This window comes from Phasianus colchicus, chromosome 5 (assembly GCF_987193195.1).
Source record: "Phasianus colchicus chromosome 5, bPhaCol1.hap1.1, whole genome shotgun sequence".
Classification (NCBI taxonomy): domain Eukaryota; kingdom Metazoa; phylum Chordata; class Aves; order Galliformes; family Phasianidae; genus Phasianus; species Phasianus colchicus.
This window is the reverse complement of record NC_143440.1, coordinates 59,428,098-59,451,234: the sequence shown is the minus strand read 5'-3', so window position 1 is coordinate 59,451,234 and position 23,137 is coordinate 59,428,098. Positions and strand designations below refer to the sequence as shown.

The window sequence follows — 23,137 nt, the reverse complement described above, 5'->3', positions numbered from 1 at the left end:
AAGTGCCTGTTAATGAGTCCCCACACTGTAAGATTGGCACATCTACCAGATGATGTTCTGGATGCTCCATGGCCTGTGTAATGGAATTCCTTTTTGGAAAAATGTCAGATCCTGTTATAGACCTGATTTGGAAATTAGTTTAATAACTTTCTCTGCTTTTCTTTGTCAAAAACATCTCTTCTTGGACAACGCATCCATCTGTCGTCACTTCCTCTCTCCACAGAATTCCTTCTCAGTTATTTTTTAATGTGGATCCCCATCCAATGATGGGGTATGGTCCTAAAGTGAATGACAAAACATATGAATAAGGTCCATATGAATGGCAAAACCCTCTTTGGTTTTATTGGAAGCACAGCCGAGTCCTGACTCTAAACCAAGTGATCTCTGCAGTTTAGCTGAGGGATGCCAGACTGTCCTGTGTGCAGAAAGGATCTCAGAGCATCCAGTTTGGCTTAGGGCTATTCTCTTCACCGTAACCAGTCCCAGTGCCTTTCAGTGCCTAGATGTTGCCTTTCCTTCCCAGAGGCAGCTGATTTTTTTCTCTTTTGAGATAAAACAGCTGTCACATTGGGTTACGGAAGAGTTGTTATGAGGATTTTGTCTCTTCATCCCAAAAGTGAAGAAGGCTGCCCATGTTGTTTCTCTGCCTTTCTATAGGAGCCAAGTTTCCTGCCCTCTGAAGCTGGCAACGATTGATGAAGCAGAACGGTATTTAAGAGGAGAGCTTCCATCTGAGCTGTCATCCTATCACCACTCTTTGGTTCTAGGAGTATTCAGCACAGCAACAAGTAAAGGTGAGTGTGATATTTGTGGCTTAAGCATTTGAATTTAATTGCTGACCAGAGATGGTTGATTTCAGATGCTTGGGAAGTTCTCCATGTTTCATTTTCTCTAAAGAACCAATCATGTTTGCTCACATCAAAGCCTACCTGGTACCACCTTTCTTGGTTTTTTAAGTAGAAGATTTGGGTAATGTGGCACCTAAGGTGACACAGCCAGAGGACATGGACATGTTTGCAATATCCACTGTGCTGGCATGTGACAGCTCTGACAGGTCTTGGAGGCGTTGTGCTTGGATCAGTACAAAACAACAATTCCATGGATGACCTGTCCCAGGGCTGCACAGCCCTCTGCACAAAGAAGTGTTTTCACAAATGTCCAATCTGAATTTACTTAGCCACAATTTGTGTCTGCAGTCCCTGTTGTATTTCCTGCCCCTTACCATGAAAAGTTTGTCTCTATCCTCTTCATAAGTCCCCTTCAAAGGAGTTCTAAGCTGCTCTCACATCTCTCCTCAGACTCTGACTGAACAAGTCCAGACTCATCAGTCTTTTCTTGTATTCCACATGTAATGTCATAGCATACTTTTTTAAAGAAAGCCCTTTCCACTATTGCATCGGTGGTTATCTCACTGATTCCTCCTCTTGCAAATGTGGGAGTCTCAATCCTTGCAACTGACATGGAGTCTGAAATATAAAAAAAAACAGTAAGATGCAAAGTTCTTGCATCAAACACGAATGACAGGCTAACAAGCCTTTGAAATCCTTCTTTGGACTTCGAAATAGGTAGGCACAGTTTCTGCAGTGGTTGGTCTCAGCTATAAGTGCTAAGCACAGTTGCTAGAAGGAGTGTTCTGAACTTATCTGAATTTATCTCACATTATACTCTTGGTCAGTGTCATCTTGGTCAGTGCTAGGAATGCAGAGTGGCTGAAACTAGGAGTTGTGCCTCTCCTGTTCTGTTTCATAGAGTGCTGCACCAGAATGACAATCAAACATGTTAACGAGGAAAAAGGAATAAAGTCGGTCTAGAAAAGGAATGTCATGTGATGCTTCCATCATATCACAGTGGGCAGATAGGATCTTCCAGCCCCACAGTCTCCAATTTACCACTACCTCTAGGAATCACTGCACTAAAAAAGGGGATGTTTTTATGATCTTTGTCAAGATCAAAATTTCAGACTGTTTTTCTTTTTGAAGCCCCAGTGTGCCTGTAAACTTTGATTAAATGCAGCAAAGCTAATTAGTTGCATGAGGAGGTTCAGAGGGAATCCATTATGCTCAGAGATAAGAACAGAATAAAATGTCAGTAAACATTTGGACTTTGTTCACCAAGCTGGGTAACATCCAGCATGCCTTCCTTCTTCTGGAGAGCCTGTATCTAACTGTTAAATTTAGCAAAAAATCTTACTGGTCTCAAAAAAACTTTCAAACATTTTTTCCCTAACTTTCATCAGCTGAGCTCTGGAATCATCCTTTTATTCCACGTATTCCATTCTCTGCAGTAATGGTGCCTGTGTTAGCCCAGATGACAGGATTGCAGACAGACAGCATGTGGACTGTGAGACGAGTTCTTTGCATGGAACCTGCCTGGATCCAAATGGCATTGTGAGCTCAGACTGTTTCCTGTTCAGAAGATGTTCCTTTCCTTCTAGACCCGCACTGTCTTTGGAAACACGAGGCTTGGAGGTTTCCAAACAGCTCTGTATGGAACCCACAAGATTTCCTCCTCCCCTGGGGCATGCTCAGGCTGCAATCTAGAATGGCATCTGCAGTGTGGGTAACTCAGCCACAGATGCCAAGGGAAATGAAATACGGGATGCTTTCTCAGTGTGTAGCCTGAGGGATAGTTGAGTGTCATGCAGTATAATCTGAGGGAGCAGAAATTTGGAGCCAGCTATTTGGCACCAAACCCAGACCAAGAGTCAGGGAAACCATGCTGCTGTCCTTAATATGTAAACTTCTCTGGAAGTTTTGTAATTATTTTCTCATGGCAAAAATTCCTGCTTTTACCTGGACCAGCAACATGTCACATCATTGTCATTTCCAGTTAACTGAAATAGAGCAACAAGATGTCCAGTTAAATGAAGCTCTGGATTTTTTCCATCACTTAGTGTGAGAACTATATTAAGAAACTCAGTTGATCTGAGCTAAAAGAGTCTTGTCAGAAAAATCATAATTAAAATGGATTGCAGAGAGATACAGAGCATTACTAGGGCAGTGAATGAGCATTTTCTTGGAAAATGGGAGAACTTTACAGGGGTTTATTTGCTACTCAGAAGCATATTTGGAATGAAGGCTGTGTCCTAAGATGTGCAGCAGTTGTTTGAGAATACCCCTCTGCTCCTCAGATTTCTGGTAACGTGGTAGGGCTTGCCAAGCATCGCTGTAAATCAAGCATTAAACATTATCTGAAGTTGTTTGTGGGGCTTTGTCTGTGCACAGACTGCTCACTTAAACTCATGATCAGGCTTAGGTTGGGGCAGAATAAAGAAAGGACCCGCATGACCCATATCTTCTCTCCAGCATGGCAACAGCAGACATTTAGGAAAAGAATTACGTGTTCAAAGGGATTTCTTTCCCTGGCAGCATGGAGCTAGACTCCAGGAATCATCAGTTCAGGATCTTCCTTAGTCTAGAAATCTCACTCCTGCTTTACATCTAATGGCTTGTGTTGGCATAATCAGAATTTCTGCCTGGTATCCACAGCATGCCTTGGCAGTGACTTTATTTTGTGGAGGATTTTACGCATGGCTGTGAATTTCCTGTTTTCCTGTAACTGATGCCCAAGCATTCTGTGGGCTGCTGGATATTCTGTTAGAAGAAATGATGAATAATTGATCCCCATTCACTTTTTTTGAGATCTTGTGTTGTCTGTCCATTGTCACCCAGCAGACGCAGTTAACACCAGCAAAAGGAAGAAAACAGCTTAGCTTCAAACTTTCACTCAATAAAAAAGCCAAAGTAATACACAATCTACCATCTCATATAGTTTTTAGGATCAACAGCATTTTTAGAAGTGCTCTGTATCTGTTGTGGAACTGTGTGCATTTAGGCTATGAGGCTGCCATGTGGGACGCTGGGTCTGTCACAAATCGTCCCCAAAATGCTGGCAGTTTAGGAATTGTGATAGGAAGGAGCTGCAAAGCAGAGCGTGATGAGAAGAGAAGATCTCACCAGAAACGAGCCTATGAATCCCAAGTGTGGACTGTGCTGAATGTTGTCCTGATTTAGGAGAGAATTCCTGCAGCCAAGGCCTCTCCAGGGCAGCACTTGAGCACATGCTTACTTACGTCTCAAGTGAGTGTTTCAAGTTAAATGCCAGTGGAAGTGCTCTCCTGAGGATGTTTGGATTTAAGCTTGTTCTTTGTGTATCACACTGGGTCCTTTCGTGCCTTGCAGAGCTCACAGTCTTCCTCATGGCCTTTTCTCCTGTAGCAGAGGGTTTGTTGGTGAAGCTGTTGGAGCAAAGCTCTCACTACTCCTCATCATCTGATCGTTTGGGTTGTTGTGTCAGCTCTGACAACATCAAGTGATTGAAGACCAAGTGAATCTGAAAACCAATGTCAGACTCCAATTTTCTTGACACCACAGGCTGGATGTGGCTCTGGGCAGCCTGGTCTGGTGGTTGGTGACCCTGCCTGTAGCATTTGGGGGTTGAAAAGATGATCACTGTGGTCTTTTTCAACCCAGGCCATCCTATGATTACAAGCTTAACTGGGCAACCTGTGTCACAAGCACCGTGGCACGTGTTGTTTCTTGTCTGAACTCTCAACAAGCCATTCCTTTAAGGATCCAAGCTTTCTTTTGAAAAAGAAATCAGTATAAAGAAAAGCTTGTAGCCCTTGTGTTTCCAGGGGATCACAATGAAAAATGCATCCTTAAATTTTGCTGGAAAGGCAGAGGCAAAGAACAAAAAAGTGAATAGTTTTGAGCCAGCTTCATTTTACTGAGGTCTGAGTCACTGGTCCCAAGTGCCTGGGTTGGCCAGTTTTGACATGATCATCTGCATTACAAGGAACAATAAATAATGTCTGAATGAGATTTTATTTAAATTCTGTAGCAACATATATCACAGCTGTATCTGAATCGTAACTTCTACTCGTGGGAAAACCTAACTTCTCTAACATGAGATTTCTCACTCTTCCATAAATGAAAAGAGCCTTTTTTGTTCTCTTCAACTACATGATATAAAGAGTGGGAGAGCTGAAATATGCCCCATTTTCAGCCTACTTAGGCAGTGTTGTTTTTTTTCTCTCTGATCTTTATCTAGTGCATTTTACAAGTTCACACACTGTGGTTTGCATATTCTCACAAAGTTTGTCTTTTCCATAGATCTAGTAGCCTAAAACTGAGGATGTTTTATAGGGGCATAAACCAGCTCTGGAGCTGGCTTCCTTCTGGGGCTCTGCTGTCAATCTCTCAGCACAGATAGATTCAGCTGTTATGGATTAAAGGGAGTCACACTGTCTACCTTTTATCCCCATCGTCAGAGTTCACTGGCTTTGTAAGGTGAGAGATGGACCTTAGCAGCTGTTAAGGATGTTTGATGCTGCTCTCTGAACTGTGATAGCAGAGGGAAAGCCCTCTCTTGCAGCTGCAAGAAGCAGTGGCACACAGTGTGCCTTCAAGGTAGTTAGCCTTTGGACCAGTGGTGGTTGTAATAGATCCTTCTGTTTGGAGAAGCCCAGTAAGACAAAAAGACACTTGAGGGAGAGAGTGCTGGCCACTTAACACTACTGCAGTAGTCTTTTCCAAAAGGATGCATCCAAAAGGATGTAATTTATAAGATTTCTATTTAGCCTTTTAATTGGTCTCCTGTTTCTAAGAACACCACTTATGGTCTTTTAAGTTCTCAAGGGCATTTCACTTTCCATCAGCATCTCTGTCATGCAGATCCTGGAAACTCAGTGCTGGTGGCTAACGAGCAAACGCTGCTCTCATAATAGGAACTCTTTCTTTCTCATCCTTTCAGTAGCTGCCAACTCCTCCCTTGTGTAGCCTGTGGCCATGAGATGCATCCATTTCTCATCTGCCGCTATCATATTTTTGTTCACAGCTGACAGTTTGCTGTGGGAGGGTGTTACATATGCAGATGTGGTGATCTGACTTCCAGAAGGAAGCAGACACTTCTCTTTCTATTGTTTATTTATGATTCTTTGTCTCTTTTACAGTCAGGGAAGCCTTCGCAGAGGCAGGAAGCATCTTAAGTGGACACGTAACAACAGGGATGTATTTTGAAGATGATGTCTTGGCTTTGTAAGTTGTTTTTTTCTTTGGTGACAATTCAAACTGACCTGCATTTAGTGAAAGCTACTGCCTAAAGCGAGTGTCTCTGCCCATGCTGAGTGTTTATCAGCAACCCAAACATCTACAAGTGTCTTAGTCCAGTAGCAAGATTGTTCAGGACTCTGCCAAAGAGAGATGGAGCAGTGACTGGGCTGCTGATTTACAGCCCTTCCACAAGTGACCTATTTAACCCCGTTGTTATGACCTGTCAGCTCCCTTCCTGTTGTTCAGGTTCACTCTGGGTATTTTTAGTCCTCTAGCCCTGCCAGTCCCTCATGCATCTGTTGGGTTCCCTGATAAACAAGACCAAACGAATATGGGGAAAAAACAGGCTGGAAAAATGTTATCTTTTAGCTAGGATCAGAATGTGAGGAAGAAATTCTCGAGAATTCTCAAAACGAGTTCTGCCCTTCTCTTTCCTTTGAGAAGAAATGCAGACTTGCTATTTTTCTGCCTATTTCTGCCTTCTCTGCACCTTCTTTTTCTGTCTTCTGTGCTGTGATGCTGCAGAAGTGCACGTGATGGTAAGGAAGGGAAGTGTAGGGGGGGATGCTGCAAAGCCAGAGGTGTAAATTTGAGTCTTGCTCTGGTGGTTGACCCTGTTTGCAAATAGTAACCAAAAGAGTCTTTGTGCTGCCCATGCCTTCTTCTAAGGAGTTCTTGGCTACCAGTGGAATAGGAATTGTGTCTGGGTGCTGGAAAATGCAGCCCTAAGTTTAAGCCAAATTGTAGCTAATGGGACTTTAGAATCCATCAGTCTGTGCATTTAACTTAAGGGTAATGCTCATTCCACCAACAGGAAAGTGCTTTGAATTAGGCTGTGAGAGATGTTTCAGTGCTTATAAATGCAGGTAGATCCAGAAGGAGTCTTCGCCTTCTCCCAGCATCTCATTTCCATCAGGAATTAGCCACCAGTGCAGCATTAAAAATCCCCAAATGTCCCTTTTTGCAGGCGTGGGTTTTAACAGCCATTAACATAGCAGTGAATTATTTTTGTTAGTTTCTTAGGGACGTGCCACATCCCTGGTGTGTTTGATGACACCAACAGAAGTCTGTGTCCTGTCAGCAGTGACGCATTCAAGAATACATCTCCATCCTCCTGCTAAAGCCATAGTCTGGAGAGTGCTCCTATTTGCTTGGAATAGTTAATGCAGTTTGTATTGATATTCATTCTGCCAAGTTTGGATTCTGGCTGTGGTAGGTGTTTTTAGCTGTGATTTGTGGGTGAAGCTACTGTAGATGGTCATCTTCTCAAGTGTAAGTAGAAAGTAAACACTTACAGGAATTCCTTATGCAAGAGTCGGGCTCACTTCCCTTCTCAAGAGAAGAAAAGCTATTTTTCTGCTAAGCTCTCACTAAGGAAATGTTTGTGGCTCCTAAGTCACAGAAAACTGAGCCCTGCCCACATTTTCCCAGAAGAAAAGGTATACAAAATGCACCAAAGAACGTTCTTAGCAAAACTGTTTGCTCAGCAAACACCTGGTCTGTTGGGAACAAATGTAAAAAAGCACCAATGAAGAAATGCTTTGAATGAAGTCATTTATTTCTCACATATTTAGATGGTGCAGATTCCTGCCAAGCGTTTGTTTGCAGATGTTTTTGATTTAAATGCAAGTCTCGTATTACCCATGTAATGCCAGCTGTATAAATAGAAAGCTGTCATAAGCTACAGTGCAACCACTTGATAGGTGTTGGTCATGTTACTGGTAAAATCAGAGGTGACTTCAGGGTAGACTCCAGTTATTAGGTGGGGAATTTGTTGGTTTCTCGCAGTGTTGGGGAACTTCCTTATCAAAGGCTGCTGAATGAGTTCATCTGTTTAGACACAGAAAACAAGAGTTCTTACCTCCTTGGAGACACGACTCTGCCACTGTGTCTCTTTAAGACTTCAGGAGTTTTGACAAGTTCAAAACGAGCAGAATTTAAAACATTTGTAAGGTTTTCCTGTTCTCAGTCAAAGGCACATACAAGTTAATTAAAAAAAAAACAACTGAAAGGAAAGTTACAGACCTTCTTAGCAGTTCAGAGGATTCCCAGCCGTGACCAGAGGTGTGAAATAATGTGCTGGTAACTCAAGGAGCTCTTGAGTCCAGGCAGGAAGGGCACAGCACAGCTCAAGGCTGGATTTACAGGTATTTCTAGGGGAAAGAAATATGTGTGAGGTGCAGCCCTGGCCTTTGGGGTGTGAGCTGCAAGAGTTCCTGGAGTGTCTGGCTTTCCATTGGTGTCACAGTGTGATGGGAGTTAAGAAATTGCTGTGCTTCTGTGATCTGTAGAAAACTGGGAAGGTTCTGGTGGGGGAAAAAAAAAAAAAAAAGTCCCATACCTGAGTGTGTGGAAATGAACAGAAAACCAAAGCAGAATGGACTAAAAAAAGCAGAAAAAATGAAACTGAAAAAGCTCTGATGAGCACAAGAACAGCTTAGCAAAGGATTCATAAGGTTTGAAAGCCTCAGAAAGGTCATTACTGCCACTCCTTGTCAAGATACCAGTGCAGATCTGGGGTTCCCCTTAGCAGATGTGCAGTGGGTGTGTTTCTTCCCAACAGATAAATGCAGTGAGGGGCGAAGTGAAAGGTCTGCATTTGAACTGAACATCGCGGAAATGTCTTATCTGCTGTCATCTTCATCTAATTTGTCTTTGTGGCCTGAAACACCAAACACTGAGATCTTTAAAACACGTTTGAACACATCTCCCCCTACGTTGCATCTTCTTCATACAGAAAAAAGGAGATTAGGCAGACCAGGCTACCCTTGAAAAGGAAATCAGAGGCCCAAATGCCCTCACGTTTCTCTCACACAGGCTGACTTCACCAGCAAGGCTGGTGTCACAGCCTTTGAAGAAATACCAGCAGCCTTTGAAAGATAAACTACAGACACCCCCAAGAAACAGCTGGGGCTGTTCACTTCCTCTGTTTCACCCTTCCTCTGGGTGGTGACATCTGGAGTCTTTAGGGTGAACTTCCTCAAACTTCCAGAAAATTGCTCGCCCATCTTGGTGTGGTGCTCTTTCATTGCTCAGACTTCTCCTATTTTTGCTATTTCCACCTGCTCAGCGTTTCTTTTAATGCCCTTGAACTCTTTTATCCAAAGAATATTGGGGAACAACAGAGGGGCTGGTTTCTTTGATAAGAGTAACTCACAGAATATGTCTGTTGCTGTAATGTTTGCTGAACTTCACCAAAACTGCACAAAACTGCCAAAAATCAATGCCCATGGAGCTCAAGTCATAGAATCATAGAATCATAGAATCACAGAAAGGCCTGGGTTGCAAAAGAGCACACTGCTCATCCAGTTCCAACCCCCTGCTATGTGCAGGTCACCAACCAGCAGCCCAGGCTGCCCAGAGCCACATCCAGCCTGGCCTTGAATGCCTGCAGGGATGGGGCATCCACAGCCTCCTTGGGCAACCTGTTCCAGTGCCTCACCACCCTCTGGCTGAAAAACTTCCTCCTCATATCCAACCTAAACCTCCCCTGTCTCAGTTTAAAACATAGTTTGTGTATGTTTGGTACCTGCTGTGAGTTGGCTGGATTTTTTTCAGGTCCCATAAATATGCAGTGTCTCCTCCTGCCCTCCTCCTTGCCAGGAGCAGCAGTCAGAGCGTGGAAGGCATCGCTTTGTCCAAGCAGACTGCACAGGACATCGTGCAGATGATCAGATATGAACTGCTGGACCTTTTTGTAAGTAAAAGAAACGTGTCTTTTTTCCACTGAAGTCATTTTCAGAAGCGCTGATTGCAGCACTGAAGTTGCAAAATAAATACATTTGCTCATTATTTCTCCCATTGTTTTTATCCTTTATGACTTGGAGCCAACAGTCTGGCCAGAAATGTGTTGTTTGTAGTGTTGTCCCTTGGGAGGAGGCCCTGGGAGTCGGTTGGCTGGCTGGTGCTTTTAGTCCCAGACCTACTGTTGTAGGCATCTTACAAGGCCTGTTCCCTGCACATAAGCTGGATGAAGCCTGCTTTGCTTTTCTGCTCCACCCATTCATCTCAAAGTACACAGCTTCTCATTCAGACTTGCCTTGTGACAGGAATGGATGGGTGTAGGCATATCCAAAGTGCACTGAAGTCCCCAAATCCACATTTGATTTTGAGATTCTTGCATTCAACACTAACCCCTTTGCTCAGCCCCTGACCCACTCATGTAAGAACAGAAAGTCTAATTTTGTCTTGCTCCCTCCTCCCCTTAGACCCCAACTTCTTGTTTTGGTGTCTTGCAGCCAGAAATCACCGTGCAAAATCTGCCCCACTACTTGCAACTCAGAAAGCCTTTCCTCATCTTGTTTAGCGACGGTGACATTGGTCAAACAGAAAGCAAGGAAATGCTGAAACTGGCAAAAGAGAAATCTCAGCAAACATTTGTGTCATGCTGGCTGAACTTGTGAGTATGCTAAAACCTCTTTGTTTCTTTCCGTTACCTTGCTCTTAGCATTGCAGGGCAAGGAAAAAACAGAGTCTGCAATTACTCAAAACGCTATCTATGTGGTAATGTGATTATTTGGTTTGAAATCATCATGGGTTGGGAGGCCAAATCATTTAGCAGTGATTCAGTATGTATTCTGGGCAGCTGCAAAATTGCACAAAAAAGTAAAATTAGTAAAAACCTTAATTGATTGCAGAAGTAATTGCCAGTAGAGTAAAATTTCTCGAGGATGCTGCATGGTAGCTTCACCATGGACCTGAAGTTATTTTTTTACACGTGGAAGAAAAGAAGTAAATTTACCCTCCTAGAGCATCTTAAGATAATTATTCCATCAGCAATTAGTGTGATACACAATGGGCCAATTAGTGACTGCTGACTGTGGGGAAAAATAAAAGTTTCTGGAAGAAGCTCTATAAGACAAACCTGAAAAATAATCGAGAAACAAAATGAATCCAGGAACTAAGAAATGAAATTTAAAAAAACGATAGGAAAGGGGATTTTTTTTAATCCTCCCCTCCTGTGTAAGTTTTCAGTTTTTAACATCTGATTATTTTGCTCAAGCCCAGAGACACCTCACTGTCTTAATCATAGCGTGCTTTGAAGTCTGGGAAGTGCCTAGCAGCGTGGGCTGGAGTTTAGCTAACTTTGTTTGCCAGTAATGCGCAAGAAATGAGAGTCCCTGGAACTTCCCCACCTACACATCTGCCTCTGTTCTCTTTTGCTGAGAAAGAATAAGCTGTCCTTTGCCAGGGCAGCAAATGGTCACTGGCTTTAAAAGAGTAACATAGTCCTAGAAAGAGGACCTTATTCCCATGGTGAAAGCCAACTCAGACCCTGTGCATCACTGAGCCTGAAAATAGTGCCTGAAAGACTCATCATCTCTGTGTCCTCGCTGACCCTCCATTTTAGTTGGATGTCCTCTTTTGGCTCTCCCTGTGTCACTTGGAGGAATTGCCATTCCAACTCCTTGTCTCTGCCCACTGACTGCAGGAAACCACTCCATAGATGCCAAAGGACTGGACTGCATGAGCACAGCCCTCTGCATCAGCTCATACCACTTCTACCTGCTGTGACTGCTGCAGCTGCAGGGTGGTGACAAGAGCTGGTAGTTCCCACAGCAGATGTCCAGCACTACAAGAGTTAACCATCTGACTTGCTCTTAAAATCTTGTGGTGGAGAAGATTTCACACCTTTGTGCAGAATTTGTCCCAGCAAAATTTGTCCCTGCTCCTTCTGCTAGAGGGTTTCTTAACTCATCTGTTCTGCTGTCCACTCCCTATCCATTAGACAATAAGGGCTTAAGTTCTTGAGCTGTGAACTTCTACAGCTGTCCCATAGGTAAAATAGTGTGCACATGTTTTGCTGAATGTAGCCCAAGAGCTTTAGTGCTTCCTTGACCTGGGGTCATATTGTGCTGCCAAACTATTGTTGAGCATGTTGTTGGATCTCCCCAACAGGAAGAACACTCCAGTGGGCCGTGGGGTCCTGAAGGCGTACTTTGCCACCATACCTTCATTGCCTGCTCTTGTCTGGGTGAACCTTCATGCTGGAGGTCAAGTATTTAAGTTCCCATCAGAGCAGTCTATCACTGAAATGAACGTCTTGTCTTGGCTGGAGAAACTGAAGGCAGGACTGGAGATTCCCAGCAGTAAGTGGATGAGCGTTTGAAATGTTCCTAAGCATGCACTGTTAGCTTTGGTCTGTTTATGAGAAGATGCTACGTGCAATAAATTGTCTGTCCTGGAATTTAATTATGGAAAAACTAGCTATTCTCGTTTGAGTTGGAGCAGTACAAATCGTCCGGCCAGAACAGAATACCCTCACTCACGAGTTTGCTGCAGGACTGTTTAATGTTCAGAGCCAAGCATGAATAGTTCTGAATCGGCATCTCTTCCCTGTTTAATCCCCAAACCTGGCTGTGCTTTCCGATTGCTGAGAACAGACCTGCTGAAACATTGCTTGCTAATAAGAAAATCTCCAGAGTCCTAGCGTAAGAAATTGCTTCTCTTTAGGCAACTTCCAGCATTTTTATAGACAGGAAAGTATGAGGAAGCCGAAGCCTTGCTGTGGTCTTTGGAACATCAAGGGTTGGCATTGACTGTGAAGCCTTTCACTAAGTCTCTTCCTTCCTTGATCAGCTGCTGAAACTTTGGAGGAAGGCAGTGTAAATGTGCCTTCCTCATATGTTAGGTGTAGCCATAGGGTGCCACAAACTTGGCTGACAGCCTGCTTCAGGCTCCTGAAAGGAGATGGGGGTTTGATCTTGTTGAATTTTAAAATAAGCCTTTCACAGCAATTGTTTTCAAGTGCCACCACCAGCTTGGCAAGGTAGGACATGGAGGTGTTCTCAGTAATCAAAGACATCGTCTGTGACCCAGCCCTTCTCCCACAGCTCTTCCCATCTCCAGTGCCAAAGGATGGATGTCATTTAGGTCTCCAGTCAGGGACCTTCCTTCAGCTTTCCAGCATGCCAAAGGGGTGCCCTGGTGGTTGGGCAGCATGGCCAAGGGCTCTGCCAGCCATCACAGCCTCCTTGCTCAAGCTTTTAGGTCTGTGTGATCAGCCTTAAAAGCACAAATTAAAGAGCATCCTCACTTAATGGTACAGCTTCCTCTCTGTAGAGACAGCAGTCTCCCCTCATTCCTAATGGCATTTCAGTAATGCTAAGTCATTAGCACAGTTATTTGAGATCTGAGTGAAACATCCATTCACTGGTAGAGAGAGAGAGTGCTGCTGCTTGTAAAATTCACAGCTTGATGTCTGAAGACACAGGAGCCAGCCTTTGAGGAGCTGAGCCCTCAGCCTGCTCCTGTAAATGTTAATGCATCTGTGGCTGGTTTGGTTTGGGTGGCATTATTAGTGGTGGAGAAGAAAGAGTGAACTTTAAAAAATCTTTAATTTTGCATTCACTGGAAGGGCAGAAAAGCCATATTTGCTTTGAAATGGAAATGACTGTATAGTGGGTTACATCACAGCCTCTTAACTTATTAACAAAAGACCGTGTTCGCTTTGCAGGTACCCTGTCTGAGGAAGACTGGAAACCACCTCTTCCTGCTTACAATTTCCTCCAGATGATGGAGGCCGCAGGGCCCGAATTCACCCTCCATACCTCCTCTCACCAAAAGGATGGACAGGAGCAGCAGCAGCTGGAAGGCTCTGAAGAAAAAGCCACAGTCAGAGAGGAACTGAGTGAGGAAGTCGGGGTGACAGCAGAGAAAGCCCAGGGCCCTGGGAGGGACCTGCGGGGGACAGCCCCGAGGTTGGCAGGGAGGGAAAGGCAGGCCAGGAGGCACAGTGAGCTGTGAGAGTGGGAGGCTGTGGGACAGTGCCCAGAACGCTCTCTTGCTTTCTCAGCCCTCAGTGAGCCTTTGCAGCAGAGAGAGAAGTGAGTTCAACTGTAAATTAACAGAAATGGCCCTTAAGTTTCAGTCTAAGTTCTGTGTTGCAGTGTGTTGGTAGTTCTGTGGTACCTGTGATTTCTGATAGCAGAAACACATCCATATGACATGTAGCTTGGCCCTCCTGGGTGCATCCATGTTGCATTTCACAGTAAGTTGTGAGAGCAGGTCTTCACGAAGGTTGCTGCTGAGTTCTGCCTGCCTGTTCATTAATGGAGAGGCAGAGTGAGCTCACTTGGCGTGCTGAGGGCTTGCCCACACAGAAATTATCCCAGAAAAGTTGAAACACTGCAGCTTTTCTTCACAGCTTCTGTATATCTGAGCAGGAAGAGAGTGAGTGATTCCAGGATAAAGAACATTCATCTTCCCTTCGTTTCAGCAGAGGCTCTACAGACCTGTATTGGCAAGCTCTGCTCTCCATAAACAGTTAAATCTGCACGGTAACTGTGCAGAGCTGGAAGGGCAAACATACCTCTGGCTGGAAGGCTGAAGTGTTTAAACTGACATGCGATTGTTTACACCTGAGTGGTGAACTGAATCCATGAGTGTTCTCATTCCCAGGAGTAACAGCATATCTGACTAAAGCAGCTTTATTATGAAGAGCCCAGGTCATCACAACAGCTGCGAGTACCCAAAATAAAAATTTGCCAGCAAAGCCCAAAGGCGGGCAGATTGGAAGATGGCTTTGCTCAATGCTGGCATTTTCTTGGTTGTGAGCCCAGGGGGTTATTTACAGCTTCTGCTATTTTTCTTTGGTCTCGGTAACAGCAGTGAGGTTGGTGCCTTCTGAGCCAAGGATGGTGCAGGAAATGAGGTCTGCGGAAAGACCAGTGCAGAGATAAGGGGAGAGAAGTGAGAGGCAAGGCTGGCAGTGCTGGGGACAGGTGGTGCCAGTGTGGGACAGAGCTGTTTCACATCCTTCTGGTGATGAGTGGGAGATTTGGGGCGTGGGGAAGTGGCACTTCAGCCTCTGCTCCTTTCCTTGGGACTCTCTGATTCTGTGCTGCAAGATAGCATGGGATATGACCTGGGCAGAGCAATGTTTTAGGAAGAAAGCTTTGTCTAATTCCACTAATGGCCACAACAGTCTTTCCACTGCCTTTAGTAAACATCTGCTCTGTTCCACAGCCCTGCTGAGATGTGAGGGGAGGGTCAGATCCTCCCCCTCCTTATGGCTCTGAAGCTACTGGTGAGGGGAAAAAATGATGTTAAGGATCTGCTGAGAGCCCTGTGAAGTCTCTCTCGTCCTGCAGGCAGCCCACATAGATGGGAATATTTTGAAATGCCAAGGAATAGACCATTAGTCCTGTGCCCTCCATGCAGCCCGTAATTGAAACAGACCATTTTTGGACTCCGACAGGCTCAGAGCCAGAATGTATGTATTTAAAGTAATAAACTGTAGTATGCAGTACACAGTCTTCCATGCAACTGCATTTTCCCAAGAAAAGGAGTAGGTCAGTGTGCAAGCACAGCCTCTTTGAGTTCCCATCATTCCTCTGCAACTCGAAGTTGTAACACTGTGCTCCATGACCTGTACACGGGTCATTTCCAGCACTATCCCAGCACTGGTGGCTGCTTTACCTCTTACTGCATCACTCTTCAGGCAGACAAAGTGCAATGTTTGGGTTTTTCACTCATTTCTTAAATAAACTCTTATCTCAAGTTCAACTTGAGATCTGCATTTGTGTCCTGGACCAGCGTGTCTAGGATGGAAGCAGGCTTCCAGGAAGGCTCCTTAGCTGCTGAGTGCAGTTGCAGGAGGATCACTGACTTAGCAGATTTTGTGCAATACCAGGAGCCTTCCCGGATCCCCGCTGTTTTTGGCTGCGTGTCATTTTTTATCACAGATCTTCTTCGCTCAGCATCCAAGTAGGAACCTGTCACTAGGGGTCAGTGCCACATCTCAGTTCTGCCTGGAAGAATTGCTGCCTCTCGTTATGCTGCTTAATTGATCCTGGAGAACTGCCATCAAAGCAATGGGGGTCCAGGAAACTGATACCCTGTGGGGGTGCTGATGGCTGAGGGCCTGTTTGCTGCTGGGGGGGCAGTGGCTGCAGAAAGCCTAAGGGCTGGGGGGCTCACAGCTCTAGGGGTTTCAGCATCCATATCACCAGTGGGTCCCCCAGCCCTGAGCCTCCCAGCAGGGAGGTGCCAGGAGCACTGAGCTCAGCCAGCAGCTCTCTGCAGCCACTGCTGTAGGCACCAGGGAGGAGACATGCTTGGCCACATCTCATGGCCATTAGCTGTGTTAGGTGGGGCTGCTGGCCCTGAGCACAGGTGTGGGTCAGGGTCCTGGGCTGCATCAGGTCGCATGGGTTTGGTGCTGGGTTTGGCTGTTTCTTTAAGCACAAAATATCTTTGTTGTTGTGTAGCTCAAGCGGGCATGGAGGAATCTTTACAGGCATGCAGGTACCAGGATATGTGCATATAGAGAGAAAATGTTCTGCATATTGAGAGCAGTTTGTTGTCTGCATCTTACAGCCTTCTCATTCACTGGCAGCAGCAGTCCTGCACTGTGTTCGTTTTAGTAGCTGTGGCTCTGGGAAGACCAACATGGAAAGAAATAATAAATGCTTATGGCCCTGAGTGAAAAGAGAGCTGAGGAACAAGAGCTCTGCATCCCAGGGCAGCTGACAGGTGTCTGAGGTGTCTTTGATTGAACAGAAGATAAAATAAGGATACAAAACGAGGATTACGTGGCTGTGTTTGAGTGCAAAACAGTTTAACTCAGTGCTCAGCACTGTACGGAGTGCTCCAGGAGCTGTGGTCTGACTGAGCAGCCATCCTCATCAGCAGGGAAGGAGAGGAGTGCTCACTGCAGGGACTAAGGGAGCATTTAGGATGAGCATTGTGCTTTTCACATTTAAAGAGCTTTTAGAAGAACTGTTATGGAGTGTTCCTGGTCTGTGGCTTAGCTGGTGGGCAGCAGACTGATCCCCTTGGAAGCCAGCCCTGGGGGCTTGGCTGCGTGACCATGGTCCCCACAGGACATCAGAAAGCAGTCACGTCTCTTCTTGCAGCTTTGTGACCCTCTGGGTGAACCACAGCTTTTCTCAGGTGGGATCGAAGGTACACATGCCAAATCTGCTGTTCTCAACCATCTCTGCCTCAGTGTCCCAGACCACCAATGGCCACAGACCTTACTGTGGCTGTGCAATGGGAATACAGCTGTAGGATGGCTAAAGATGTGGCTGCAACAGGAGGAAGCATGCAGGAGCAGATGTCATGGGAAGGACACATGTGCCTGTGTGTGGGCAGCTGCCAGCGCTGCCAGGATGTGAACCAAGACAAGAGCTGGTGGCCTGGCTTGTGTCACTTGTGCTCATCAGTTCCTGGTGCCACAGGGATGGAGCGTCTGGCGGGGCTGGGGGAAGGAGGAGGAGGATGGCAGCCTTCCTGGAGCTGTGGCTGGGAAAGAGCTATCAGCTGAGGCTCTCTTGAACAGCCCTGGTGGTGAGGGGCACAAGGCAGGTGGGCCTCAGCCCTCATTCAGAAACATCCAATTTTAAAAGGGTGACACAAAGCATCAGGCTGCAATCCAGGGCTCGGAGCAGATGGGAGAAGGGAAGGAGCTGGTGTGGTGTTGGCATGGCCAGAGGTGGCAGAGGAGCTGTGCTGACGCACGTCTGGGACAGGGAGGGTGCAGGATGGAGCTGGGATGTGAGATAACGAGTGGCTGTGGGGCGGGCCGGGTTTCCTTATTGCTGAGGATGTGTGCCTGATGCTTCCATTGATGAAAATACAGCTGTGCTCCCGATCGTGGCCAGGGGAGAGATGGGGACTGCGGTTCCCTACAGGGCAGCTTCCACAGATGGCTTCATGTGTGTCCTGCTCAGCCAGACGGGCTGGATCCCTCCTCCTTCCTCCCCAAACACCTTCTTGCTCTATTTTCCCTTCCCAACTGAGAGATGCCACATCCCAGCATCTCCTCCTGGGGTAACATCCATAGCCCTGAGGTGTCTCGCTCCGTCCCCAGGCTGAGTGATGCGGGTGTCCATATAGGAAACTTGCCCAGCCTGAGAAGCCAGAAGAAGAGGAGCTCAAGTTGGAAAAGCAGGAATCAGAATGGGCCAACCAAGGCAGAAGTGGGGACGGAGCGCAGGTGGCGAGTCCTGCAGTGCCACGTGGCTGCTCATTGTTCATTGTTCCCTCCTGGCTGAGCGGAGCCAGCGCTGGGACAGGACACGATAAGGGAGGAGAGGGCACTGCTCTGGTTCCTGCTCCCCGACAGCTTGTTTCCTCACTCACCTGACCTCTCCTTAGGTAAACTCAGTGCTTTGCCTCTTACAGTTTGCTTTGCTCTCAACACAACACGGGGCTCTCAGAAAACAGCCCGGCTCTATTAATAGCCCACAGGGTTGCCAAATCCCTTCTGTATGTTGAAAGAACGGCCGTAACACCATGATTCAGTCCTCAGTGGTAAGAAAGGAGCTGTGCTGGAAGGGTCCTGGCCTGGAGGGCCATGTCCAACATGGAGTAGAGGTGGGGACGGCCCTTTGTTCCATTGGCCATGGATTTCTTGGCTTGCTTGCAACACAAATAATTGTATCGCTAAACTCGGTCTTGTTCCTTGCTGCTGGCAGAAGCCCAAACTACAGAGCTGGACTTGATGGACTTGTGCTGCATATGCACCTGGAATGGAGGAAAAACAGGACCACCTCAGAGAGGGCAAAGCCATGGACAAGTCGCTGCAGTTCCTTGCACTCAGGTGGGGATTAAATCCATCATGTCCCTGTCCCAGTGTTCCTCTGTGACTTGTCCTGCCAGGAGGAGAGGGATGGCATCTCCTTGAAGTCCTGTTGAGTTTCCTGTCTTGGGGTCTTGTCTCCAGCAGCTGGGCTCATTGGGAACAGCCTGTGCTGGCAAATGGGAGTTTCAGAAGGATGGGTGACCCTCAAAATGCTCTGGGTAACCCTGTGTGCAGCTTGGGGGATGTGGTGATCCTATGGGCACCCTCGGGGATGTGGGGCCCATGAGGAGAGGAGGGGCCCTGGGCAAGGGGCACCCCAGGGGTGCAGCTGGAGGATGCTCTGCTAGGATCTCATCCCGGTGTAGAGGTGAGCAGAGGAAGGAGCCCCAGCTGCGAGCAGGCCAGGCACTAACACCAAGGCAAATATTTAGAAAGGCAGATATTGCCCAAAAATAAATGCAAATGTTTTCAGGAGCAAAGCTGGAACAGTGACAGTGTCCATGGGCAGCAGCGTGAGCCACCCAGCCCAGGGGACAGAGCAGGGCCAGCTCCTGCCTGCACAGTGTGCAGGGTCTATTGTGCTTTTTTGCTGAGCTTCTTGGAGACACCAAATCCCCATGGCCCTGCATGGCCGTGAGCACAACTGCAGCCAGAACAGCAGCTCTGCCTCTGCAGGGCAGCCAGATGTGCTCACGGCCGCCAGCTGTGCGGGCACGCGGTGACTCAGCCCACTCCCATGGGCAATTATTGCATATGCAGAGCCGGGCAGCCCTCTGGCTCCTGGGGGTGTGCTGAGTCACCCAGCCAGGTGCAGGCCTGCCAGCCCTCACGGGACATCAGCACAGCTGGAGCCCGGGGGAACGTGCACTCTGGTGACCCCAGGTCCTGCCACCACATCCCCAATGCACACACTGCTGGCTGTGTTGCTTAAGGGATATGTGGGGGAAGAGGCTGAGGGATGCAGCAGATCCCTATGGCAGGCATCCTGCTCTGAAAGCCTGGCACACAACCGGATCTGTGTCACCAAACAGGCACCAGGCACCGGTGGCATCTGGATCCGGTTCCTTGGCGGCGATGACAAGCACAGAGCGCTGCTCCAGTCCACATGTTTCCATGTTTCCCTCCTGCTAAAAACCCCTCTTTTTTCCCCAAACCACCGCTGGCTGCCCTGGGAAGAATGCGGTTTCCAAAAGGTGTCAAAACCCAACCCATGGCCAAGTGTGGGCGTGAGCCCAGCTCACACCCAGACTGCACATAACCCCGCTGCCTTTAACGAAACGTGCAACAAACAGAAGTTCACAGCCCTATAGAGCACAAATCCAGGGGGCTGGGGTCAGCAAGGACCCAAAGGGACCTATTGCTGTTCCCGTTGGCTCAGGACGGAGGCAGCAGCGAGGCACTGAAGGTGCAGCAGCCCTTGAGGAGCACCAGGAGTTGGTTTGAGGTCCCTGCACAGCTCAGATTTACCTTGGGAGCTGTTTATTGGGATGGTGCACTCAATGCAATGGGGGATGGAATCCGAAAGTGTGACCATGACATCAAAACCCAGGATCTATGAAGGGAAAGCCACCAGAAACACTGCGGGTTCTTCTTTCCTCGCCCTGTGATTTGCAGCTGGGTATGGGGCAGGAGCTGGGCTGTTTGGTGGCCATAACACTGCTGTGGTGTCACCTATCCCCACCATTCTGGATCACAGGACACAGAGCCCTTGGGTCGTATCACTGGAATGACGTGCACCATAATTATATTTGTGCTGAAGACAACAGGACACAGCTCCAGCCAGGACGAGATCTCCGGCGTTTTGCTTTCTCTCTGCTGCCCGATTCCCAGGGAATGGGAAGGGCTTTGCAACACAGCCAGGCTCCTCATGGCAAAGCTTCAACTATTCTCCGGCCAGGCAATGCAGCAGTGCTGGAGGAGCAGGGCCAGCTGGCTCTTCCCAGCTATTTCCCCATGCTCATGGGCTCAGCAGCCCAGCCCAGAGCACAGCCCACTGCTCCTGCTGCCCCCACATCTTCCACCTCCTGGTGGCACCGGCAAAATGTGGGTGGGATGTGGGATGTGGGGACACCCAGGTGGGAAATGTGGACACCCCCACCCCGTCTCCTTTTTATGATAAGGAAGATTTCACCTGGTCTAAAGCTAAGGGTTTGAATTTCCTCCACTCTTGTTACAGGGCAGTGGTCACTTGAGATGAGTTTGGGGTGGGCAAGCAGGCTGCTGATGGCTGCTGAACATCTCCATCTCCATGCTGAGTGTCTCCATTCCAACACTGAACATCTCCATCCCAGTGCTGAACATCTCCATCTCTCTGTCTCACTGCTGAACATCTCCATCCCAATGTTGATCATCTTCATCCCACAGTTGAACATCTCCATCCCAATGCTGAATGTCTCCATCCTAACAGTGAACATCTCGAATTCAAGACTGAACATCTCCATCCCAATGCTGAACATCTCCATTCCAACACTGATTATCTCCATCTCTCTGTCTCACTGCTGAACATCTCCATCCCAGTGCTGAACATCTCTATCCCAAAGCTGAATATCTCCATCTCCATTTTCTGAAACATACCCTGTGAGAGTCTTAGACCCTCAGGAAGGATGAGGACCTCGCAGTGACACCCAGCAACAATGGAGACTCCCCCCAAAATGTTCCCTGTTAGAAACACATGCCCAGTACCAAGCCCTGGGGTAAAGCCAAGGCTGTGAAGCTCCCTGTTTTCCTTCCCACTCCTGTCAAAGCTCTGCCCTCCATCAGCCAAACAATCCTGCTCTGTCCCCATGCCCTCTGGCTCCAGCTAGGCTCTAGCAAATCTGAGCAGGGGGACAACACAGTTCAACAGAGTGTAGAACAGTGCTTGGAGCATGGCAGTGCAGAGGCGGTGCCCAAAGCAAACACAGTCCTGCGAAAAAATCCTTCCCAGCTTAGTGCACCCTTCTAAAAACACAGAGTGACTTCAGAAAAATGTGAGAAAACATGAGCTGCTCACCCCGAGAAGGAAAATAGCATGGGAGCCATAGGATGGAGCCTGCTGGCTGCAGCCATGTCCCTGTTGCAGAGGATCCTGAGGCCATCGCGATGCCTGGGAAGGGCTGAGCTCCCTGAAAGAGCAGTTGGATGATGGATGTGGAGTTGAAAACCTCTTACAGAAGGGATGTGCCACAGCAGCCCGCTTCAGCTCCCTCTCCAAGAGAGATTATTAATTATAAACATTGCAAATCTTCGTGATTCATACTCATGATTGCAGTGCATCCATCACACACTGGGAAATCATTAAGGAAAAGCATAGTCTGGAGGCACGGGGCAGTTGCAACCGTTGCTGTTGGGGAGCACGAGCAGGAAAGAGTCATGCACAGGAGGAAGAGCGGCCCCAGTGCCCCTCTTGTGCAATGGCTCAGCAGAGGGGAAAGGCACTGGGAGGATGCTCAGAGGGGGAAGTGGCCTCCTGAGCAGCCCTGGCTCTCCTGGGGCTGCTGTCCCATCTCGGGCAGTACTGCCTGCAGGGAAACCTGCACAGCCATTTCCAGCAGCCAGACGTGCCAGGAAGCATTTTGCCTCTTCTCCATCCTCATCTTCAGCATCTTTGTGCTCTTCAAATGGTGCTGGAGAGGTTCAGGTTGGATGCTGGGGGATTATTTTCTGAAAGAGAGGTGATGCTCTGGAACAGCTGGCCAGGAGGTGGTGGAGGTGTCCAAGAACCACAGAGATGTGGCACTGAGGGAAGTGGACAGTGGGCACGGTGGGAATAGGCTGGAGTTGGGCTTGGGAATCTCAGAAGTCTTTTCCAACCTTATTGATTCTGTGATTCCCTATCCACCCCATGGACACGGTCCTGCAATGGGAGTGGGGGCTGCGGAGGCACAGCTGGGGGCAGCCCCAGGGGACAGAGGTGATGGGCTGGTGCCCATGCCAGGGACATGGGAACACTGGGCCAGGTGCAGAGAGCCCTGGATGTGGGCTCCCCAGGGCCAACCAAGAGCCATCACGGCCTCAAAGGAGCTGCTCCCATCCCCAGTTGGATGGAAAAGGTCTGTAGGGGAGGAAATGGCAGCCGCTCACAGCAGATAAAAGCTCTCATGTATACATCCACTCGGCACAACAAACTCCACCAACCCTCAGTGATCCATGGGGCCAAAGCTCTGGTAGCACGAATATCTGTGGATAAACACAGGCAGAAGCAAACAGCTCTGGAATGGCTTCGTGTAAACACAGCCAGAGCTCTTTTCAGCTGTGCTCCAGGCTGTGTCCGCTTTGAAATCTCACATCTGTCCTGGCCGTCCCCTCCTGCCCTCCTGCCCTCCCCTCCCACCCATAGGAGATATAACCCCAGGCCCAGTGTGCCCTGGTGCTGGCATTGGGGAGAATAAAAAAATAATTAAAAAAATTAATAATAGTGATTTTAAAAGGTAAGTTCAGCAGACAGGAAGGTCTTGCAGGGAAAAACATGGCTGGAGAGGTTTGTGTGTGAAGGGGCTGTTTATGGAGGCTGGGGAAAGTGAGACAGCTGAGGACGGTCAGCACAAGTGTGTGCTGCACAAACCTTGTGGGACAG

At 47.7% G+C, this 23,137-nt stretch overlaps 1 protein-coding gene and 1 long non-coding RNA gene across 13 annotated transcripts in view; one reads left to right on the top strand and one right to left on the bottom strand.

Moving 5' to 3' along the window:
• Window positions 1–21,819, top strand: part of TXNDC16 (thioredoxin domain containing 16) — a 51,420-nt gene extending 29,601 nt beyond the window's left edge. For 5 of the 12 annotated variants that reach the window (XM_090141946.1, XM_090141945.1, XM_090141944.1 and 2 more), the window contains 8 exons: window positions 658–794; window positions 5,954–6,038; window positions 9,612–9,750; window positions 10,292–10,452; window positions 11,952–12,142; window positions 13,510–13,683; window positions 18,476–18,600; window positions 20,279–20,744. In XM_090141946.1, coding sequence (XP_089998072.1) covers window positions 658–794; window positions 5,954–6,038; window positions 9,612–9,750; window positions 10,292–10,452; window positions 11,952–12,142; window positions 13,510–13,683; window positions 18,476–18,600; window positions 20,279–20,698 — 1,432 coding nt within the window. In that variant the 3' untranslated portion in view covers window positions 20,699–20,744. The other 7 variants (XM_090141950.1, XM_090141947.1, XM_090141943.1 and 4 more) reach the window with 5 other exon arrangements.
• Window positions 10–2,531, bottom strand: LOC149917978 (uncharacterized). Its single transcript, XR_016467188.1, has 3 exons — window positions 2,191–2,531; window positions 1,223–1,466; window positions 10–279 (listed from the first exon to the last, which is right to left on the bottom strand). It is a non-coding gene; the product is annotated as an uncharacterized LOC149917978 (long non-coding RNA).
• Window positions 21,820–23,137: the final 1,318 nt, after the last annotated feature.